General features: G+C 42.5%; 1 protein-coding gene across 1 annotated transcript in view; it reads left to right on the top strand.

The window, feature by feature from the left end:
- The first annotated feature begins 4,218 nt into the window (after window positions 1-4,218).
- Window positions 4,219-20,619, top strand: part of LOC137890630 (neuropilin-1a-like) — a 74,760-nt gene continuing 58,359 nt past the window's right edge. The window contains exons 1-2 of the mRNA XM_068734795.1: window positions 4,219-4,966; window positions 5,766-5,940. Coding sequence (XP_068590896.1) covers window positions 4,885-4,966; window positions 5,766-5,940 — 257 coding nt within the window. The 5' untranslated portion in view covers window positions 4,219-4,884. The remainder of the gene's footprint in view (window positions 4,967-5,765; window positions 5,941-20,619) is intronic.

The raw sequence follows: 20,619 nt of genomic DNA, 5'->3' as shown, positions 1-20,619 counted from the left end.
AACATAGAAACAGGGTCCTGAGTAACTTCACAGTTCTTTAGGTTTATATTATGGTTATTATATATATATGTCATTTTTTATGCTACGATATCACAGATTGGTCTTAATAAGAGGAGAAGAACGTCGTCACATGTGCCATCTTATCTAGTATTTAGCTTTTACTTAACGTTAACAACAAACGCTAATCGGACTTTAGGACGTGAAGCTAATTGATTAGATATCTCTTACTGAACTGCTCATTCGACATCACAGCTGACTTCTCTCCTTGTATTTTTGTACACAGTACACAGATTTTTTCTTTGTAGTGTTTTTCAAAGAACGAGATATTTTCCAACACACATTTTCGTTGTGATGATTCAGCCAAAGGGGGCTCTCTTTATCCATCCAGGGTTTTGGAAGTAGTCCAACTGCATGGTCACCTCATATCGTTGATGAGAAAATGAAGAGGACTTTTCCTTCTGGAACCCTTGACGTGCTTAAAGATGAAAAATATCAAAATAAAGGAAAATGGATGCAGTTAAGGAAATTGCTGGTTACAGGTTTGGAAATCTCTCTCTCTCTCTCTCTCTCTCTCTCTCTCTCTCTCTCTCTCTCTCTCTATACATATATATATACTGTATATTAACATACAAAATATCCTTTGATGAACATACATTCTCTTTGCCATACAAACATATGGTTGCAGTTTTAAAAGCCCACTCAACACATGCCACACACTCTCTATATCTCACTCCCCGTCCTCTAACACTCACCCACATGCTCAAATTCACCTCAACGCAAACACACTCCCCATAATTAATGAACACGAACGAGCATTAAAGTGATTTATTGAGCTGTTATTGGCCTTTTATTACATCCTGATTAATGGCTCTGAATACTTGGAGGTACTTTGCATGAAAAAATACCAAGTTGAACGTTTGAAACAAGAACATCAGCGATCGGCAGCGTCAATACGAAAAGGAAAAGTGTTTGTCGCCGGTCTTCAAAAGCTCCGATTGTTTTTCATCAACAAGTTCTGTTCTCACTTTAGTGTTTGCGTCACTAACATGTAACTATGCCACTGATGCTATTTCGGTCATGCTTGGCAGCGCTGTGAGTTGTGTTGCGCTGCCAAAGATCATTTTTATTGTCTCCACTCCGACACGTACATGTGCAGCGAGACCAAATCTGGAATCTCAATGAGCATCTTGTTGGAAACGCTAAAGTCTGTTGTGATTTTTTTCGGATTGTAAGACATACTGTTTCTGAGAAGTGAGCCCTGTTGTCTCCTCGCTCTCCGCCAGACCCTCTCGGCTGCTCATTTGCTGATCTCTTACTGTTCTCGTGTCACTCCATCACTCCCTCTGCTCTCACTCACTCACTCACTCACTCTCTCACTCACTCCATCATCCTCTCTGTTTGCATTCATGCTCTCACACACAATGTACTTGTCTTTCTTTCGAGCGTGACAGACGTTATTTTTAGATCCTTTTCTTTATGTGACAGCGTGTTGACGCAGATGAACGTGTCTCAACTTTACTGCAGGGACCATGTTAAGAGTGTTTCCAATACGTTACAAAACCTCACAGTTTACAGCCATTTTACATTTTTATGAAGCGAAGCCGGCCTCTTACGAAGGAGTCGGCGGATTAGTAACTCTGTCTATTGCAGGGGTTTCACTAGGTTCTTGTCTGAAATCCCAGTGGTATTACTTTTATAGACCAGCTGCTGGTCTGTCAGTTAGCTCCTGTTGCTGCCGTTTTCATGTGTTCCTTTTTGGAGGGGTTTTGCATTTCTTCATGATTCGTAATGCGTTTGTTAACATTTTGTTCGCTAGTTGAAATGTCTTTGTTGTTTCATAGATTTTAGATTCTACAACTTGTTGACAGGACTTCTCTATTGCAGATGTTCTTTAAGCTGGTTTATACTCAAGCAGAAGCAACAAAAAGCTCTTTTTTATTTTAGGTTGTGTCTAGATGGTAGTCAACAATTTGGGAAAACACACAAAATATGGTTACGGTTAAGCATTGAAATCAAATGGTTAAGGCTTACATCATGTGAAACCTGGACGTTTTTTTGGGAAACCTGGACGTATATCTCCGGTGCCACAATTCCCAAAATGACTATGGCTATTACTTTGTGTTTCACCGTAGAAATGAGGTGACGCTGACATCGGAACATTACTTGTTCATACAGACCACATTAAAAACCCTGATAAATATGTTGTTATACCGTAGCAAAGATGGGTGACATGACAGCTCTTAATTGCCAGTCGCTGGTGAGATTTGACACTGTAGAGCTCAAACTCACTGCTCGAATGGGACACACACACACACACACACACACACACACACACACACACACACACACACACACACACTACCCCAAAACGACCAACTGAATTCATCCTGATGATCATTATAATTAGGCTACTTAGGCTTGTCTTTGGCAGTAAGTTTATGGGTATGAATGTCATGGAAACTAGTCCTCTTGGTTTATTTATGCTTTGTGCACTCAGTGTGTATACACAAAGTACTAGGTTTGTGAGTAGTGTGTTTTTTGTGAAGTTTTGTACCATTAAAAACCTATATTCTCCGATACAACATCATCTTTTCTTAATAAAACCAGGTCTGCATTGTTCAGATAATCCAGTGGGTTTTTAAATGGTCATAAAGGAACACTTAAACCTTCAGGTTATCTCCAAAATTAAAAATCACCAAATTTGGAGATGAGTGGATTTCATTGGACAGCGACGCTATGCTTATTTCTTGCCAAGATATTTAAGTATATAATCAACCTATATTTGGCCCTAATTTTAAATACAATTCACCGCTATTGTTATTCTCTTGTTTAAATCTCCCCCTGAGATGGCGGCCTTAATCTGAACAACTGCTGAAGTGATTAAACTGCAGACAGCAGACTAGAGGATGCGAGTGCTGACATTCAGGAGGAATAAACGGCTCCTGTTTGCTTAAATGTGCCGTTATAATGAATTGCACTGCATTAGTACAGTGTGCTGAGGCATTAGCAGCTCTTATATGTGTCTAATAATCACATTTTTATCTTTATTTAGCCAGGAAAGTTGTTGAACAAGCACGCTCTAATTAATAACGTGCAGTTACACCTGGGAGATGTGTGGCTGTTTACCAACATACAGGGTTTAGAAACACTGACGTCATTAGAAATGTTGCCATTTTCTAATTATTGTATGAATATTTCCCTCATTTTATCAATTATTTCATCTTTCAATTGTATTTTTGGTGTATTTGTATCTTTATTTGTACATTTATATTTGAAATTATGACTTAAAAACTTAAAGACAAGTCTCAGAAATCTCAAAAATCTTCAACAATGTTTTGTATGAACTGTGTGCAACTACGGCATAAACTATTTCTCCGACTGTGAAAACTTCCAAATGTCCAAAAACAATGAGGACACCTTCTCAGTGTCCTTGAGCTAAACTTACTTTACCCGAGGACACCTTCTGTCCTGGACCAGCTTGTCTTGTCTCCTGTTATGAACCTGCAGCTTTTGATACAAAATGCGACATGCTATGTATTGATAAATGAATCGCTGCATCTTCAACATAGCATGGAGCCAAAACAGTGAACAAATGGGATAAAACTTGATAACAGTCACAATGATCCATCTGCCTTTGCAGTCGGCTCTTCCCTCTCTGTATAATATCATGAAGTGGATCTAAAGATAACCCGATGCTCTCCTGTCACACTTCATCGATACGTCAGAGAGGATTATTGATTCTTTATTGAGGTTAAAAACTGGAGAGAGCACAAAATCCACCGCAGGTCATTAAAAACATAGCAATGATTTCTCGGTTTCCAGGACACTTCATATCTATTTTGGAATATCACTTTTTTTTGTATCTCTATAAATATAGGCTACAAGATTACGTTTTACTTTTGGCAAATTAATTTAGGGATTCGTTGGTAAAACAGAAACCCCCAAAAAGAAGAAAGAAAATGCAATTGATGAAAATAGGATCCAGCATGCCCCCCCCCCCTTCCCAAAAAACAAACCAGGGGCATCTCTATTGAATCGTTTGCTCCTCGTGTGGACAAAGCTCAGATGTGGACTCGCGCCCGCTTGGTGGACACTGCCCACACCTTGTACCAGACTCACACGCCAGCGGGTAGTTTGCGTGCGCAGTTTTCTCTCTCTCTCTCTCTCGCTCTCTCGCTCTCGCATGCGTCGGGAGCGCACAGAGGGCGCACCGGGTTGTCAGTTTGCTCCGGCTCCTTGTCGCGGTCGGTCGGTCTGTTGGACGCTGCCTGGTTGCGCGCAGTGGCGTCTCGCAGCAAGGAATTTGGGGAGTGGAGATTCCGCTGTTACTTTCGCGGCTCGACTCGTATTCCTGACATTTCTGCTGTGACGGTCAGTCAGTCGACAGAGAGAGAGAGAGAGAGAGAGAGAGAGAGAGAGAGAGAGGTGGAGAAAGAGCTGGACTGAAATAAGGAGCGAAGATCTTGGAGAGCAGCGCTCAGATGTTCCTCGCGGTTCGTGTTCACAGAATACCGCTGAACTACTGATTTCTCCTTTTCTTTTGGGTTAAATTCTCCTCTTGGAAGTACGAGTATCGACCCTGTTTGGTGTTTGATAAAGAACCGAGGGCGCACAGCTGACACTTCTTGCGAACGGATTTTTTTTTTTCCCCTTTCTTGATTCTTGTTTTTTTCTGCTTTTGGATTATTATCTTCTTTTTTTAATTCCAGGAGATGGCAAGTTGTTCCCTGACAGACGCAGGGATCTGGTGCTGAAGCTCGCAGGATGCCGGGGACCCTACAACAAGCAGATCTCTCACTTTGAGACAATTATCTGTCTCTCTTTTGGACGTAAACCCCACTGGACGTTTTTTTGTTGTTGCGTGTCTTTATTTTCTTTTACATCATGTCTGTGTTGTACAGTCTACGGATGCGTAGTGGATTGCTATTGTTCCTTTTCACCCAAGTCATCCTGGTTGCTTCGTTCGGTAGGTGTTTGACTGCTTGTGTGTGGATTCGTTGTGGCTTGACAACAGGCAGGCTGGCTTAAACATTGATCCGTTTTTTGCATCATGTTTGCACCATTGTTGCCTCTCACCTGTTATGCCATCGGCTTTCCCTCTGAGAGCACGTCTGCAGGGGTTCAACACTGTTTGCACTATAATTACCCTAATAGATGAATAATAATTAGGGATATAATACTAAATAAACCAAAAAACGGATTATATTTAGCAAAATATGCATAAAGTACCTTACAATCGCATTTTCTTTTTTTTGGAGATTTTCCGCGCCTTGCCACTGAAGCTTGATATGGGCTACGAGCAATTTCATAAATCATTCATTGAGAAAATTAAATTGAATCACGGTGCCCGTTTGCGGGAGGAGCAGCAGCCAGCTCACCTCACCTTCATGTGCGTAATCACACCTTAAGGCAGGCGCATACCTTACTTTATACCTCACCTTTTCTATAAATACAAGTAAAATAGTGCAACTGAGTGTTATCATCTTCTTGAGGCTGATGGAAACAGACGGGATTGTGGATTTACAGTCACAATGCGTGGAGGCGCAGAAATAAGCGCTTTCCTGTCAACATCATTTCTGCTCTACTGGTGGATATATGGATTTATGGTGATCCCCAGCTGGAGGTCTTACTATCCTCACTCCCTTGCTGATGCAGTTTAAGCCTTCACACTAAAATGTGCTGTCAGTCAACATCCCGAGTGCCCGGGAAAGTCCATTTCTCTCTCTCACTAACTGCGCAACTTTCTTCCCTCTCTTGCGGCGCAGGTAAATGCGGGTGGAATTTAGAGGTACACACCGCGAACTACCTGACCTCCCCGGGCTATCCGGGCGCCTACCCGCCCTCCCAGCAGTGCGTGTGGGTGATAACAGCCCCCGAGCCCGGTCAGAAGATCCTCATCAACTTCAATCCGCATTTTGATCTGGAGGACAGAGACTGCAAGTAAGAGTTCAACCCCTCTCTCTCTCTCTCTCCCTCTCCCTCTCCTTCTCTCTCTCTATTCTCCTTCTCCCACCCCTCTTTTGCTCTCTCCTCAACCCTGCCCGGATACAGTGTGAAACTCTGCCACCTATTGGTCAAGGAGTTCTACATCTGCTCCCAGGGAGCTGGAGGTACAAGGATGAGATGAGGCTACTGGAAGTTAGTGGGATTTGTTGGGTTTTTGCATTTCACACTCGATGATGAGGGTGTTTGTCTTACGGGCATTTGGTTTTTTTTGGCACGAATTAAGATGGAGACGCTGATTGCACCGGCTTTGTATTGATGGCGTTCAGTTTGCTCATAGAGAAATGGTGTTTACTTTTCATTTGGAGGCAGAGCTCACCTGTTTGTGTTTGGAGGAGGAGTGGAGTTTGTCTGGCTCTATTTGTTTTGCAGGAATAGAACCTTCGAAGATCTAATTTGATTTTTACAAATCGTTGGAAGTGCTGCTGTCAGGCCTTTGTGAGTCTGAGGATGTCTGAGGAGACACAAACGTGAGCCGAGGACGTCGTCTGAAGCAGCTTTGTTTTCTCGCCTTGCGCTTGATCATCCACCTTCACCATCTTTATTATAATAATAATGTTATTATCAGTACCTCTGCCGGGAGATGCTGAGATTGGTTGTGTGTGCGTGTGAGTATTTGAGTATGTGCGTCTCTGCGTCTGTCCATGGCTATTCTCACATGCTGCTGCACCAAACTGCACAAAATTTGGGTTCTCGTTCCTGGCTGAATGCTCAAAGAACATCTCGTGGTTGCGGTGATTCACACCTCTTCATAACACCTTTTATTGCCCGTTCGATGCCGCCGTTGATTGACTGCGGACTCCTCACTCACTACTCATACTAAAATGAGAGTGTCTGTTGTGTGAGTGAGAAACGCGTCTGTTACACTTGCAGTCTAGACAGGGGGTTAGCCAATTTTGGGTTGAATTAATTTTTGATCCAACATTAGGTAGCTGCAGATACATCCGTTGGAGATCTCTGCACTCTGTTGAGTGCAACAATCTACTATTTACAATTGCAGTTGCACTGATGAGTTGATTAATCGATTGCCAGGGAATTAATTGGCAACAATTTTGGTAATTGATTCATCGTTTAGGTAATTTTGGACGCAAATTGCCAAACATTCACTTGTTCCAGCTTGTCAAATATAAAGACTTTATGCTTTACTTTGTCTTTTATCATAGTAAACCTATTGTTGTTTGGTTTTTGTCAAACAAAACAAGAGATTTGAGGACATCCTTGTGAGTGCTGGAAAGGTATAAGGGACATTTATGTCTGTTTTCTTGCATTTTATAGGCGGCCCTAGTGGCAGTAACACAGCCCTGTTAGCTTAGCACTGCACCGGCCAAAGCAGTGGGTCACTTTTGGTTAAAAAACTTTCTTACGAGACATTCACTTTTTCCACACAGACACTCAAACGTGCATCACAAATCATTCCTACACATGTCCGATGGTGTTTTCCTGAGCGCTACTCCACTAAACCTGTAAACAAGTGGCCATGCAAACACACACACACACACACACACACACACACACACACACACACACACACACACACACACAGACACCCATCTCTCTGACCCAGAGACACACACTGGATTGTGTGCATCCACACAACAGCCCATGTGTTGCTCTCTCTTCCATAAATAAGCCTGTTTTTATGTCGGCTCCTCTGTCTTTTTTTAAAAGCTCCATAAACGGCTCCTGTGTAAATCACGGCCGGCTGTCCAGCGCCGTCTCACAGATGGGGTCCTCCAATACTATTGGATCATGTTGCACCACCAGGGGACTAATAAACCACGAGGACATTAGAGCCACTCTGGACAGATAGTGGATATTGTGTGTCTTTCGGGGGATAACAGGCCCTCCTCAGTGTTGTAAGCAAACGTTCAGGAAAGCTTTCTTCAGGGACAACCTCATTCTGCAATGAACTTGTTTTGTGTGGTAGCCCAGGGAGCAGTATACGTTTGTAATGACGCTGTTTAAGTGCTTAATGAAATGTAATAAATCTTGGTCATAAAATTTTAGCCAGGGGTTGGCACTGTAGTCGCACCACCAACAGAGTATTATTGTCTGCTTAAATTACTCTTCCACAGGTTAATGTGCTGGAATAAGGCAGTTGTAAAGTTAAATATTAAGGTTTAGTCAGTTTAGTGGTATGTTCTTATCCAGCATGAGAGATGGAAAAGCTGCTTGTATCCGACACAGAACCAGAGGAGGGTTTGTCAGGTCTTAAGCGCTCAAAATGTATCTTTTTAAAGCATTTAAAGAGGCTCTTCTAGTTCTTTGCCAGGCTCTTTGTTTGTATGTGATGAGACTGTAAGCGTGCAGTCAAGAGAAACACTTCCACGTTGAGATCGACATCGACAGGATTCAAACCTGTGACCGTTCAACAGGCCGACCCTGCAGCCACCGCAACGTCTCATTGTGGCGGTTTTTCTTCGGGGGTGGGCCTCCGTTTCGCTCGATTGGTTTCGTTATTTGTTGTGTGAGTTTATGTTGGATGATGGCGGGGTGTAGCTCATAGCTCTCTGAATTGGCAGCAGCGGTGTTGTTTTTGGGAGCGAGTCAAATGTTCGGAATATGCCCATTGGGGTGGGGGGGGGGGGGGGGGGGCCTTGAGCCTTTGGCGAGACCGCAGGCCCACTTAAAAATTTCCTGAGATGATATTTGAGAGTTTTATTTCACCATTTGATGCCAAAAGGCGCAACGTCAGTTTCAAAACGTTGGTGCTGCAGTCAGTCACGGTCACAACAGAATTTAATGTGTTACTGTTTGAAGTCTAAAAGGTTGAGCATTAACCTCTGCTGGTAGACCGGAGAGACATGGGACAACTAGCATCTGCTCTGCTGAAGTGTCCATGAGCAAGACCTGGGCTCCCACTTCCAGATCTGACCCGTGACCTCGGACTTCTCTGCAGAGACGAGTGATTGTACCGGAAATGTATTCCTCAAGACGACTTGACAGTTAACCGATTTGTCAATCAACAGAAAGTTAATCTGCAACAATTTTGCCATCACTTAATGGTTTAAGTAATTAATTAAGGAGACATATCCAAATATTCTCTGGTTCCAGCCTCTGAAATGTGAGGATTTTCTGCTTTTCCCTGTTTCATATCATCGTTAAGTGAACATCTTTGGGTTTTGGACTGTTGTTTGGACAAAACAAGACAATTTAAAGGTGCTACTTCGGGTTTTGTAGAAAAGAATTATGGGAATTTTGACTACTTTAGGCCAAACGATGAATCAAATTATTCAAGAAAGTAATCAGGGTAATTGTTAATTGCATCCCTTATGTATAGTGTGAGGTTCTGTAAGTATAAATACAGCTCACACACTCAATTTCAACATCTAATCAACCAAAAAAAACATGCGTGAAGTGGACAGTGGTACAACATGTAGGATTATGATTGATATATATATATATATATATATATATATGTATATTTTTCCTTCAGGCCTTATATGTGGCATGAAAATCTAAGCGATGATCCGAATTTGTGTTGAATTCTTGTCTACCATTAAAGAACTCCACTCATCTGTTCAGCTCTAGATGAAACGCTGTCTAAGGAGCAGTGTGTATGTAGCTTCACTCTCATGAGAGCCTGCTGGATTTCTGCAGGGAAATCAAGCCAGTGGCCTTTAGGTTACAGGACACTTTCAATAACACTCGACCATCCCACAGTCTTCATTCACATACTCTCCTGATTGAAATTTATTGTTGGGATGACACACCCCCTCCTCCTCCTCCTCCATCAGATAGCCTGTCGCTGCTTGCCCATTTCTCCCAGTCTCGTAATTAAATTACTGGACCGAAATGGAACAAACACGTTCCAGTGCTGAGAAACATGTCTGCAGTTAAGCAGCCAAACAAAGGAGCCGTAGCGCTGGCTTCCAAAAAGCAAAACGCAGGCTACATATCCGGCATCTGTGTGAGAAAAATAATCTTGCCGGTGCACCCTCATGACGCAGGGTTTGTAATTATGATCCCTAATTACAGCGCTTTTAAAAATACATATTTGTCAGCCAGGGAAATGTCTTCTGCTGGTGTGATTCATGAAGGAGGGAACTTTGGGGGAGTTTTGTACTAAAAGTAGTCAGTTTGGAAACAATGACACCATATCACAAGAAGAACAACAACAATATAAGATATAAGATAAAGTGTAGCTTCATGGCATCAGAGAAATAACACAAAAGTATTGGTTCAAAAAATGTGTAATCCCCAAAAAATAGCATCTTTTAAGATGGATTTGGGGTTTGAATAGATTAATTTGTGGTTCACACGGCCTTCAGAAGCTTCTGTAAAAACAGACAGTCTGGGCGATAATTCCATCCACAACCTTTTACTTCCACAAAAGTGACACAATCTGCGCTCAGTGAGCAGACGTTGGCTTTTTTTTTTTGGTCGAGGAGAACCGGTAACACTTTTTTGTTCAGACACCCTGAGATCCGTCGGCTCTGCCTCCGTCGCCAATCTGGAGGGGCACCAGAACAAGCCTCGTCTCACGTCCACGTCTGAAATAGCGCGGCCGATAGAGCGAATCCCCGCGGAGCGCGGCAAAATAGAGCAGAGGCATCGGTGAGGAACATGCGTCGGTGGACGGGATAATTTGGGACATCTTTTTAGGAGTTGGCTGAACTGTTTCCTCCCACATGAGCCTGTACTGGCACAGTCCTCACCTCACACATACAACACACTCACACACACACAGCACCCTAACTTTCTGTCACTTGTAGTATGCTTCATGTGCACTCTGTGGTGCAAACACGGCTCCAGTGTGCATGCTCTTGGGCAGTTTTTGTGCCCACAGGGACATAAAGAGACGCAGAAAATAACACTCGGGGGAAAATCTAAGAAAAGAAATTGCTATGGCCGTCACAATCGCCAAATCTCAACCCAACACCTATATGGGAGATTTTGGAGCGATGTTTCAACCAAACACCGAATGATTGAACGTCCTTTTCAAAGTATGTGTTCATCCAGAATTCAATATACTTGTAGAATATATATGCGAAAGAGAAATTAAGTCAATCAAAGTCCAAAACACGGTTTTCTCAAGCAGAGACCGAGTCACAGGACCGCAGCCTGGAGTCACATGAATGGAAACACACATTTGGAAGGCATTTGCGTGGGTCTGTGTGTGTGTGTGTGTGTGTGTGTGTGTGTGTGTGTGTGTGTGTGTATGTGTATGTGTGGGTGCTGTGTTGTTTACAAAGTCAGCTGTGGATTTGGCCTTTCAATCATGTCATGTTCTCAAAGTTCATCTGACTCTGCTTATCAAGAAAACTTGAACAAATCAAGCATCTTTGAAGTATTTGAAATATACAGTATTTTCTGTTGAGGTATGCTAAAAAAAACAAACAATGGATGGATGAATAGATTGCTGGATGATAATGGATGGATGGCAGGATTGACAGGTGGGTCCATAGATGGATGGATCTGCAAATAGATGAATGAATGGACGGATGAATGGAAAGAGTTTTCTTTGGGTGTAAGGTAGGATCTTTTGACAGATGATTCATGGATCAACTGATGGAACAACGAACCGATGGATGGATGGACGGTTGGATTGGTTGCCGGGTGAAGGATGAAATTGATTGTTGGACCATGGATTTAAGGATTTGGGGGTGATTTTGGGGGGATTGAATTTTATATGGATGATGGCTAGGGATGGATGAACCCCACGATGGATGATGGATGAATGGATTTCTGGGTGATAGATGGCGCTACGGTGAGATAGGAAATGAATCAACGGAGGGGATTGCTGGATGAGAGATGGATGATAATGGATGGATGATTGGATGAATAAATCAATTTGTGGATGATGGGTAGAATGATGGCCGACCGGAGGGCTGACTCAAAGAGATCGATTGAAGAATGGACGTATTGTTGAACGATAGATGGAAGGATTGTGGGATGGAAGCGCGGACTGCTGAATGGATGGATATACATTTGGACAAACTTCAGCTCCCAGGTCATTCCCGATCACCTCTTCTTGTGAAAGTGCGAAACAAGCAACTCTGCCGCCGGTTGTTTAGTCTCGTGTTTGTGCCGCAGCAAAAGACATTCTGCCTTTTATGTGGCTGTAGACCGAGGCATTATTTCACCAGCGGTCTTTTTGCTCCGCATTCAGTCTGACTTTGCCAGTTTTCAAAGACAAATAAAAGCACCCCCTTCCAGATGGTTGTATTTTTCAGTTCCAAAGCCGCCGCACAAAACAGGAAGACTAAATGCGCCGCTGTCACAGATCGGTTAGCCCGTGGCGCGCTCCCAAGGAAAGTTAAGGCGTGAGCCATCAAAAATAATTTGGTTGTTTGTTCTGTGTTTTGCAGCGATGTGTTTCTTCTATTTGTTACTTTGGAGTACAAAACAGCCGTGAGAATTAGGTCAATGGCAGATAGATATTTGTTTTGCTTTCTTGTTTGTATAGTCTCCATGAGCAGTTGTCCCGTCTTATGTGATATCACTCCCATATTTTACTCTGCTTAGTTTGGTTTGGTTCCACAGCGATTGTTAAAAATAGACGTATTACCAATTTGGGACAAAGCCGTAAAATAAATACTCACAGGATTTGGGTAGAAGAACAGAGATTAACAGATCTACAGATCAACATACCTCTCTCTTTTTCTCATGCCATCTTTGCTTTCCAAAATGACTTCATTCCCCACGTTGCAATGGGGCCTCGGTTGGGGAGTCTGCTCCTGCTGAGCTTAAACTACCAGAGTTTGATCACAATTCGGTCGTTCGGTGTGATCTACGCACAGAGCTTGGATCATTAAAGGAAACGAGACAACAAGAAAAAGCGACGTGTAGAGGAAAGAAAGAAATGGAGGGGTGGAAAGAGAGCGAGAGAGAGAGAGAGAGAGAGCATGCGAGTACAGACAGACTCGGAGTATAGAGGGCTTCAGGCTGGGTGGCATGGTCAATCTCATCCTGACCTCGGTGACAGACCTCTCGCTGTGTCTCTCTTCCTCCTCCACCCTCAGGCTGTTCTGTCGGGTTTTTTTCAGACCGTCACCTCCTTCACCATCACTTTCTCTCTCTCTCTCTCTCTCTCTCTCTCTCCATCCATCTCTTCTCACTCTATGAACTCCATGTGCACCCGTTATGTTTTCATTCCCTTTTTTTTTTTTTTTTTTTCCCACTGCTCCTCCATTTAGATAGATGATGCTGAATCTTTTCGGTTTGTATCTGAACCACATTATCAGCAAAGACATGTTTGAAACATTTCATTCTGCGAAAAGAATTAACTTGAAAAAGGTCTAAAGATACTTAGTAAAGTTACTCAGTAGTGACAGAATAATTGGACACTTGAGGGAAGAACTCTGAAAGCCCACTGAAATACAATGGGCCCGAAAACATTTTAGCAAACTATTGCCTTTTAGACATCCAGCAGAGAGCAACATTAGCATTCATGTGAAGTCCTATTTCTGAGAACTGGGTCTTTAGCTGCTGAACACTCCACTACGCTCATAGTCAATAACTGTTACAGGCAAGTGGGTTACAGTGGGTTTATCATAACTGATATTTACTTTCTCCAGAAAATAGCTGCCTGCTTCATCCGAGTGATGGTAAAACCTGGAACTAAAAATGTGAGGTTGAACTTCCCTGACGTAGAACTGAGCAATTCCTCCAGCTATTAAATCTGACATTACTGGCTATAGATATCTACTCGTTCATGGTATCATATTTTTTGAAATGATATCCAGCAATAGCCAGGATTTTAGTTAGCAAAGTTAAGCTAGTAGGCAACAGCTTGGTGGAAGACGAGAAATACATTTTAACATTTACATTATTATTGATATATGTTTGATAAAACTGTTGAGTTTTCCTTTATTCAAAGCAAAGGAAAGCCAAGCTAAATGTTTGAAAGCATCAAAATGAACTTACAGTATTTATCCTTTTTAATCATTCGATATGGTTGTAGAATATATCGATCAATTAATGTATTTTCTGGTTTCCACCATTAATACATCCGAGTAAGAACAGAGTTCAAACGGTGGCTGACTTTCACCAGCTGACTCTTGTCTCTCGGCGGCAAATATTTGTCCAGCGGAAAGGAAGGGCGAACTTTGAATCCTGCTATTGTTTCTCTGATGCAACGCTACATTGTTTGGACTTGCTTTTCTAAACAATTATAGATCCAAACTCTGCGTCCCACATGAGTCAACTCACACATATGGAACACACATGTACACATACAAAGGCTGAATGAATGAGACGCACATGGAAAGATACTCTATATATATATATATATATATATATATATATATAAATAAAATAAATTTATTATGTGTTATTGTGTGTGTGTGTCCAATAAATGGACACACACACACAATAAAAATACCAAATTGCTGTAAATGCAATCAGACCTGTTGTGGATTCCCTGCTCATCAGTGAGTCGCACATGTACACACACTCACACGCAAATGAAAACACATGTCAGATTAGATCCTTAACGAGCAGATTAACGAGGAGAGAGTTTGGCGATGGGAGGGGCGGGGGCGGGGGGGGGGGGGGGGGGGACCCAGTCAGCAACGTCACGCGCAGCTGCAATCCCAGGATTTACAGGACTCACTCACTCACTGATGCACTCCAGATGTCCCAGAAGCAACACACACACACACACACACACACACACACACACACTCTTGTGCACGATAGGGGTGCCATCTTTTAGAGTCAACATTTGGATTTAATAGTGACGATAAAGCTTGTTTTTGGACTATTTTTGCACACGGCTTCTATTGGCTCAGCTTATTTCAATCCACTTGGAGCATTGGATGTACAGTGAGCCGGAAAACGACGGAGATGAGTGAACGGATGGATTGCAGGATTGATTGGATGAATAGGTTAGGAGGATTTATCCACCCCGGCGCTGGCATCTCATCTAATGTGATGACGGTTGGACGTGGCTAGTTTTAAATCTTCGGGGTCTTAGGGAGTTTTCAGGCTGCAGGCCTCAGCGCCGTACTTTAAGTCTTTTTTTTTTTTATATCATAGTTACTTCGGTCCTGAATCAACATAAAAGTAATCAGTAATGCCTGGAGGCATGCGTGGCATGTCCTAATGCTGCATCACCTTCAGAGGAGGAATTCACAACAGCGCAGATGTTCACCAGATGTGTAAAGTGTGTTCTTAGGATAATTCGTCTTTCAAACTTGCTGTATTTTTATGTACCCAATGGCACTAAAGTGACACCAATGATGTTGTTCAACTTAGAGTTTGTGAAGTGCTTTTTGCTTTGGACCCCATGGGAATCTACTTTGGATGTTTTTTCCGGAGCTACAGCAGCTTTCACACCTCAGCAAACAGCCTCCGGTCCAGAAAAGAACCTGTCCAATTGGCTCAAGTGTGAAAATGGTCTTACATGAACTTTAACAGGATTACCATATCTCTAAATTTACTGTATTATAGGAATTCAATATGGCTTTGCTTTCATTTCGCCGACAGTTTTTAATGCAGATCATAGACTGATGGATGGAAAAGATTGATCGATCTACTGACAAGCCTTGACCTACTTCCTCTATTTGGCTTGGTTTGACCGCTTGGCGTTACTTGCTAACGTACAGTGTAGCATGAGTATGGAAAACACGTCATAAACTTTACTTAAAAATAGCTCAACAGCACTGAACACCGGCCTCCTGGTTGACGGTCCTGTGTTCGTCTGACCCACATACCCTGTGGTTGGTCTTCATACTACGTCATCACACTCCCAGAGCGTCAAATAATGACGCGGATGGGTTAACGCTGTAGTTACTTAAAAAAGTCTGGTGTTCATACAGACGCTTAAGTGCAACCTTGTGCGTCGATGTCAGACGCCGAAGAATGCTACAAAGCATCGGTATACAACGTCCTGGAAATGTGATGGGGGCTGGTTTTAGAGTCGCGAAAGTCAAAATATAAAGAATCCACTAGTAAGCCACCAAATATAAACGACTGTGACTTCATCGGATTCCCAAAATCCGCCTCCTTGTGAACGCTTTGGACAGTTCACCGCCAGGATACGACGGTCAGAGGCCGGTCAGGAGGCCAAACTGTGTTTTGACCTCCTCCTGTGTGAGGATGAGTCGGCCTGGGAGGCTTTTGTCCTTCCTAAATATGCGGGACGGGAAAGCCGCCCCCGCCCCCCCCCCATTGGAGCAAAAAATGGCTGTTCATTAGCAGCATGGACAATAAAGTCTTTTTCTCTCACAGCTTGTAGAGGAATGCGTTGTATCTGTCTGGGTAGATACGCCCCAGGGTGACCTCCCATTGAGACGTGTATGTAGAAGATACACACACACACACACACACATCTTGTGGGCAGATGATGAACAGATTAAAATGTGTGGGAGGCACACACACACACACACACACACACACACACACACAGATATGCATACACAACAATAAAAATGAAACGCTCATACATGGATGTAGCAGACATGAATGTATTCAGTCTGAAGACTGAAATCTGTGTCATGAGCTCTGAGTTATTTTGAATCAGACTGCTGACTGAAGGAAACAGAGGAAATGGGTGTGTTAGTCAAGTGTTGAGAGCAAAGCCATCAGCGTGTCACTGGAACATTATTTGTTCTCGTATTCTAGGCCAGCACTTTAATATAGTGCACACCAAAATGAGTGAGTAGCGGTGGTGTTTAGCCCAATGTTGTAATTCTGAATTACAAGTGAAATTTAAAAAGAAAGGGTCTGTATTCTGACAAATGTGAGCTTTATAGTGTTTGATAGTTAAATCAGTGGAAATGTGTTCTGTTGGATAAACACAAGGTAAAAACTACAATATTCTTCTGTGAAGTCTAGAAAAGTATAAAGTTGCACAATATAGAAATACTGTACTAACACAAACTCCTCAAACTGTTAAAAAACACAAGTTTAGAACTGCATTTAAACTGGGTTGCACAACAAAATGCAGAAAAAAACATGACAAAACGTGCATTTTTTGAAATTGCACGAGGAAGAATGCAAAAGGCAGCATCGTCATCTTTGCATAATACATCATTTAATGTAATTATTTAATTTCAACTCCAACACGACACTGAAATATGTTCCAGACGCTGCAGCTAGTGCTTCCTTCTGTCTTATCTCATGATGCTAACGTGTTAGCCTGGAGCTCCAAAAATCAGCAATTCACAAAGAACAGAAGACTCATTCTGGGGTTTTTATTTGTGACTGAAAAGCTCATTTGACAAATGTGCGCACCCTCTTCTAACTCGGTTTATTTCTCAAAAGCGTCTCGTTAAGTTACAGCACCAGCAGGCATTTCTGCGTAATATCATCATTCAAGCTCCAACTGCTCTTTATCTTTCTATCTGCCTCCCTTGTCTGTCTTGTCAACTAGACCCTCTCACTGAAGCAATCCCCGCAGGGCTTTTCTACATGTGTGTCTGAATAGAGCTAGCTAATTAATGTCACATGTTTTTTTTAGGGGGGGGGGGGGGGACAAAAGAGGTTGACCGCATAGCCTCTCTGTGAATGCAGACGAACTTGTCGAGGGCCAACGCGTGTCAGAGTGCAGTGGAAGTGACACGGTGTTTATTGCTTTGCCCCTAACTCACTTTCGGAGAGGTGTGGATTGAGTGTCACTTGACAAAGAGCCTTTTTTCCTCCCAAAGTCTCTCAGGTACATTCGGCCTTTCTCGCCATTCATTTGTGGAGATCAAAAGTTAACCAGACAGACTCCGTGGTGACAAATACTATCAATTTTTACTCATTTTTCAAGTAAAACGTTGCAATTACACCTGGATTCTTGTATTTGTTTTTTGTAGTTGCAACACTTTGACCCCAGGAGAAACTTCTCTGCTCCCCAAAATGGCGACTTTGACGTTCGTTCTCCTCAACCTTCTTCACGATAAACCCCCCATAATTTTCCACCAAAATCTCATTTCATCCTTCAGGTTTCCTAAACAGTCTGTCTCAGAAAGAAAAGGGGGGGAATAGTGTTCTCCTTCTCGTCTGTGTCTGTACCAAATTCCACCTCTTCCCCGTCTCCGTTTTAATTTCCCAGCAGGATTGTGCATCTGTGCGACTTTGTATCTGCACGGCCGAGGTGAAGGATGAGGATATTCATACTTCTTCTGCTTGGCCCAATTTATTATTTGGGGGCAGAGGGGGGGGGGGGGGGGGGGGGATTTGTGTCGATGTTACTCGTTTTAATAGGATTTGGTTGAAAACATTTTTCATTTTTTGGAAGCGTACTGTAGTTACTGGGTTTACCAAATAATGCATCACTTAACCGAGGTTTGGATGTTTTTGTTTGTTATTGCTTCTGATAAACCTCATGGCCATAAAATGAAATGTGTGTGGGTGGATGGATGGCACTAGTAAAAGTGAGTGTGTGCTGTGAGTGTGTGTGTGTGTGTGTGTGTGTGTGTGTGTGTGTGTGTGTGTGTGTGTGTACTTTTTGTGTACGAGAAAATGGCTTCTAATGAGTGCTCATGGCTCTAATGAGTAGCTCTGCAAACATTGAGTGTGTGATTGCTCTTGTACTTATGTCTTTGTGGGGACCATTGTTTTGATGTTGAGAGTGGGGACTACTTTACACAAAGGGCTATGTCAGGGTTTAGACTTGGTTTTAGGGTTAGATTTAAGTTAAGGCCAAGGACTGAGTTATGGTCAAGAAATTCAGAACACCAATTCGTCCCAGGCAGTGACAAAACTCACAAGCCAACCGTGTCTAGTTGAAATTACATTTATATCTCACTAATTTTCCACAGCAAATATGTTTGAATGGAAATGTAATGACCCGCAGACACAATTATTTTTAATTGAATGGATATTTTATTCAACATAATGAGAAAATGTTCACAAAATGTTGATACTGAACAAATCACCAAAATGTTCACTGACAACGTATTTCATTTTTCCCTCTACGATATCTGCAATGCAAAATCTACTTTTTTGGCACTAAAGGGAAAGATGTAGCTCTTGGTTAAATACTGCAGCAGTGACTTGAAGCACAGAACACAATGTGTTTTAGATTATTAATCTTTATTCAAAGCCACCATCTTTCCCTAACCCTAACTGAGTCTTTTTTTTATTGCCTAAGCCTATCCAGAACACAGGATGCTAACCCCGCTCTCCAAAGTCAAAATCCCAAAATGTAACACATATCACTCACTAAAAAGTTGCTTAGGAATATAACTTAGGCAACAAATGACCATTTAATGAACCTAGTTTTGAGTAGACAGGTTTGCTCACTAGCAATCATTGTGTAAATAAGCAACCTGCTAGTTTCTCCAACCATTTACATGACTTTGTGTCAAACAGCGCTTCCTATTCGTTTGTACCTCTAATCATGAAGGCAAGCGTCGCACAAAGGAGGAAGGTTTTTAGCGAATACATACAAAACTTACAGGTAAATTTAACCCTCATTCGCAACATTTAACCTCTTTTCTTGTGTCTGAGCTCAAGCCCACATCACCTGATATCCCATAGTGCTCTGAGAAGCAGCAGCATCCCATAAAAAATGAATAGGGGCTGCGTCACATCCAGTGGCTCTCAACACTTACAGAAAAGTAGGTCCTCACAAGCACACAAGTACCAACTTGGAATTTTTTTATGAATAATAAAAGTGAATAGTTATGCAAATATTTGTGTGAGCAGGAAGCTGAGTATTATTTGTGGGAAGACAATGTGAGCTGCATTCAAGTGTGTGTGTGTGTGTGTGTGTGTGTGTGTGTGTGTGTGTGTGTGTTTGTGTGTGTGTGTGTGTGTGTGTGTGTATGTGTGTGTGTGTGTGTGTGTGTGTGTGTGTGTGTGAGTGAGTAAGACAGCCAGAGGGAGATGATGTCGATTTTTTGGTTAATACGGGGGAGGTGAGAAACGGGGAGTGATGGACTGGTGTGTGTGTTATGGCAGGTGGCGTCGTAGTGTGTTTTCTGCTCAGACACACGGATGCAACACACACACACAGACACACACACACACACACACACACACACACACACACACACACACACACACACATGTGCCATCTGCAGAGCACAGAACGACTGGTCAGGCTGAGCTTATCGGCACCAAAACACAGAAACCACTTGTGTATTACAAAATCTGAACACTGTAGCCTACGGCTTCTCAAATGTGTGTGTGCCGGGTCTTGTATTACTCACAATGTGGGGACTTAAATCTGTAAACCCCGTAATATGCTGACCTTTTAACCACTGAGGAGGTTCGCCCAATTTCATAGCAGCACACTAACAAGGTGGGATTTAATTGGCTCACTGGACACTTTTCAAGTCCCAGTATGACTGTAATGTGCAATAAAGCGTGCACAAAAGAGTCACAAAGGGTCATTATAATAATAAACTTTATTTATCGAGCAATTTTCAAAACAAAGGTCACAAACTCCTTCAGCAGATTGCAGTGGCAGACAAACAATTCAGATTGTATTGTGTTAGTATACTCTTTGACTACATGAAGCTGAGGTAGCACCTGCACATGAATGTCTTTGTTATTAACTCGTGTTGTCTGCGTAGTAAATTCATACTGAATTTGCAAACTGTGGGCTCAGTCGTTTTAAGATGCTACCAGAGCTTTCACACCAGAAAATGACAAACTACTGGAAACAGGAAGTCACAGAAGAGGAGTTCATGTTTTCTGGATTGACACTACTTGTTGTATTTTGAACAAAGGAAG

This window comes from Cebidichthys violaceus, unplaced genomic scaffold (assembly GCF_023349555.1).
Source record: "Cebidichthys violaceus isolate CVI_PGR_0920_01 unplaced genomic scaffold, fCebVio1.0.p SCAF_67, whole genome shotgun sequence".
In the NCBI taxonomy this organism is placed as follows: Eukaryota; Metazoa; Chordata; class Actinopteri; order Perciformes; family Stichaeidae; genus Cebidichthys; species Cebidichthys violaceus.
This window is presented reverse-complemented; position numbering and strand designations above follow the sequence as displayed.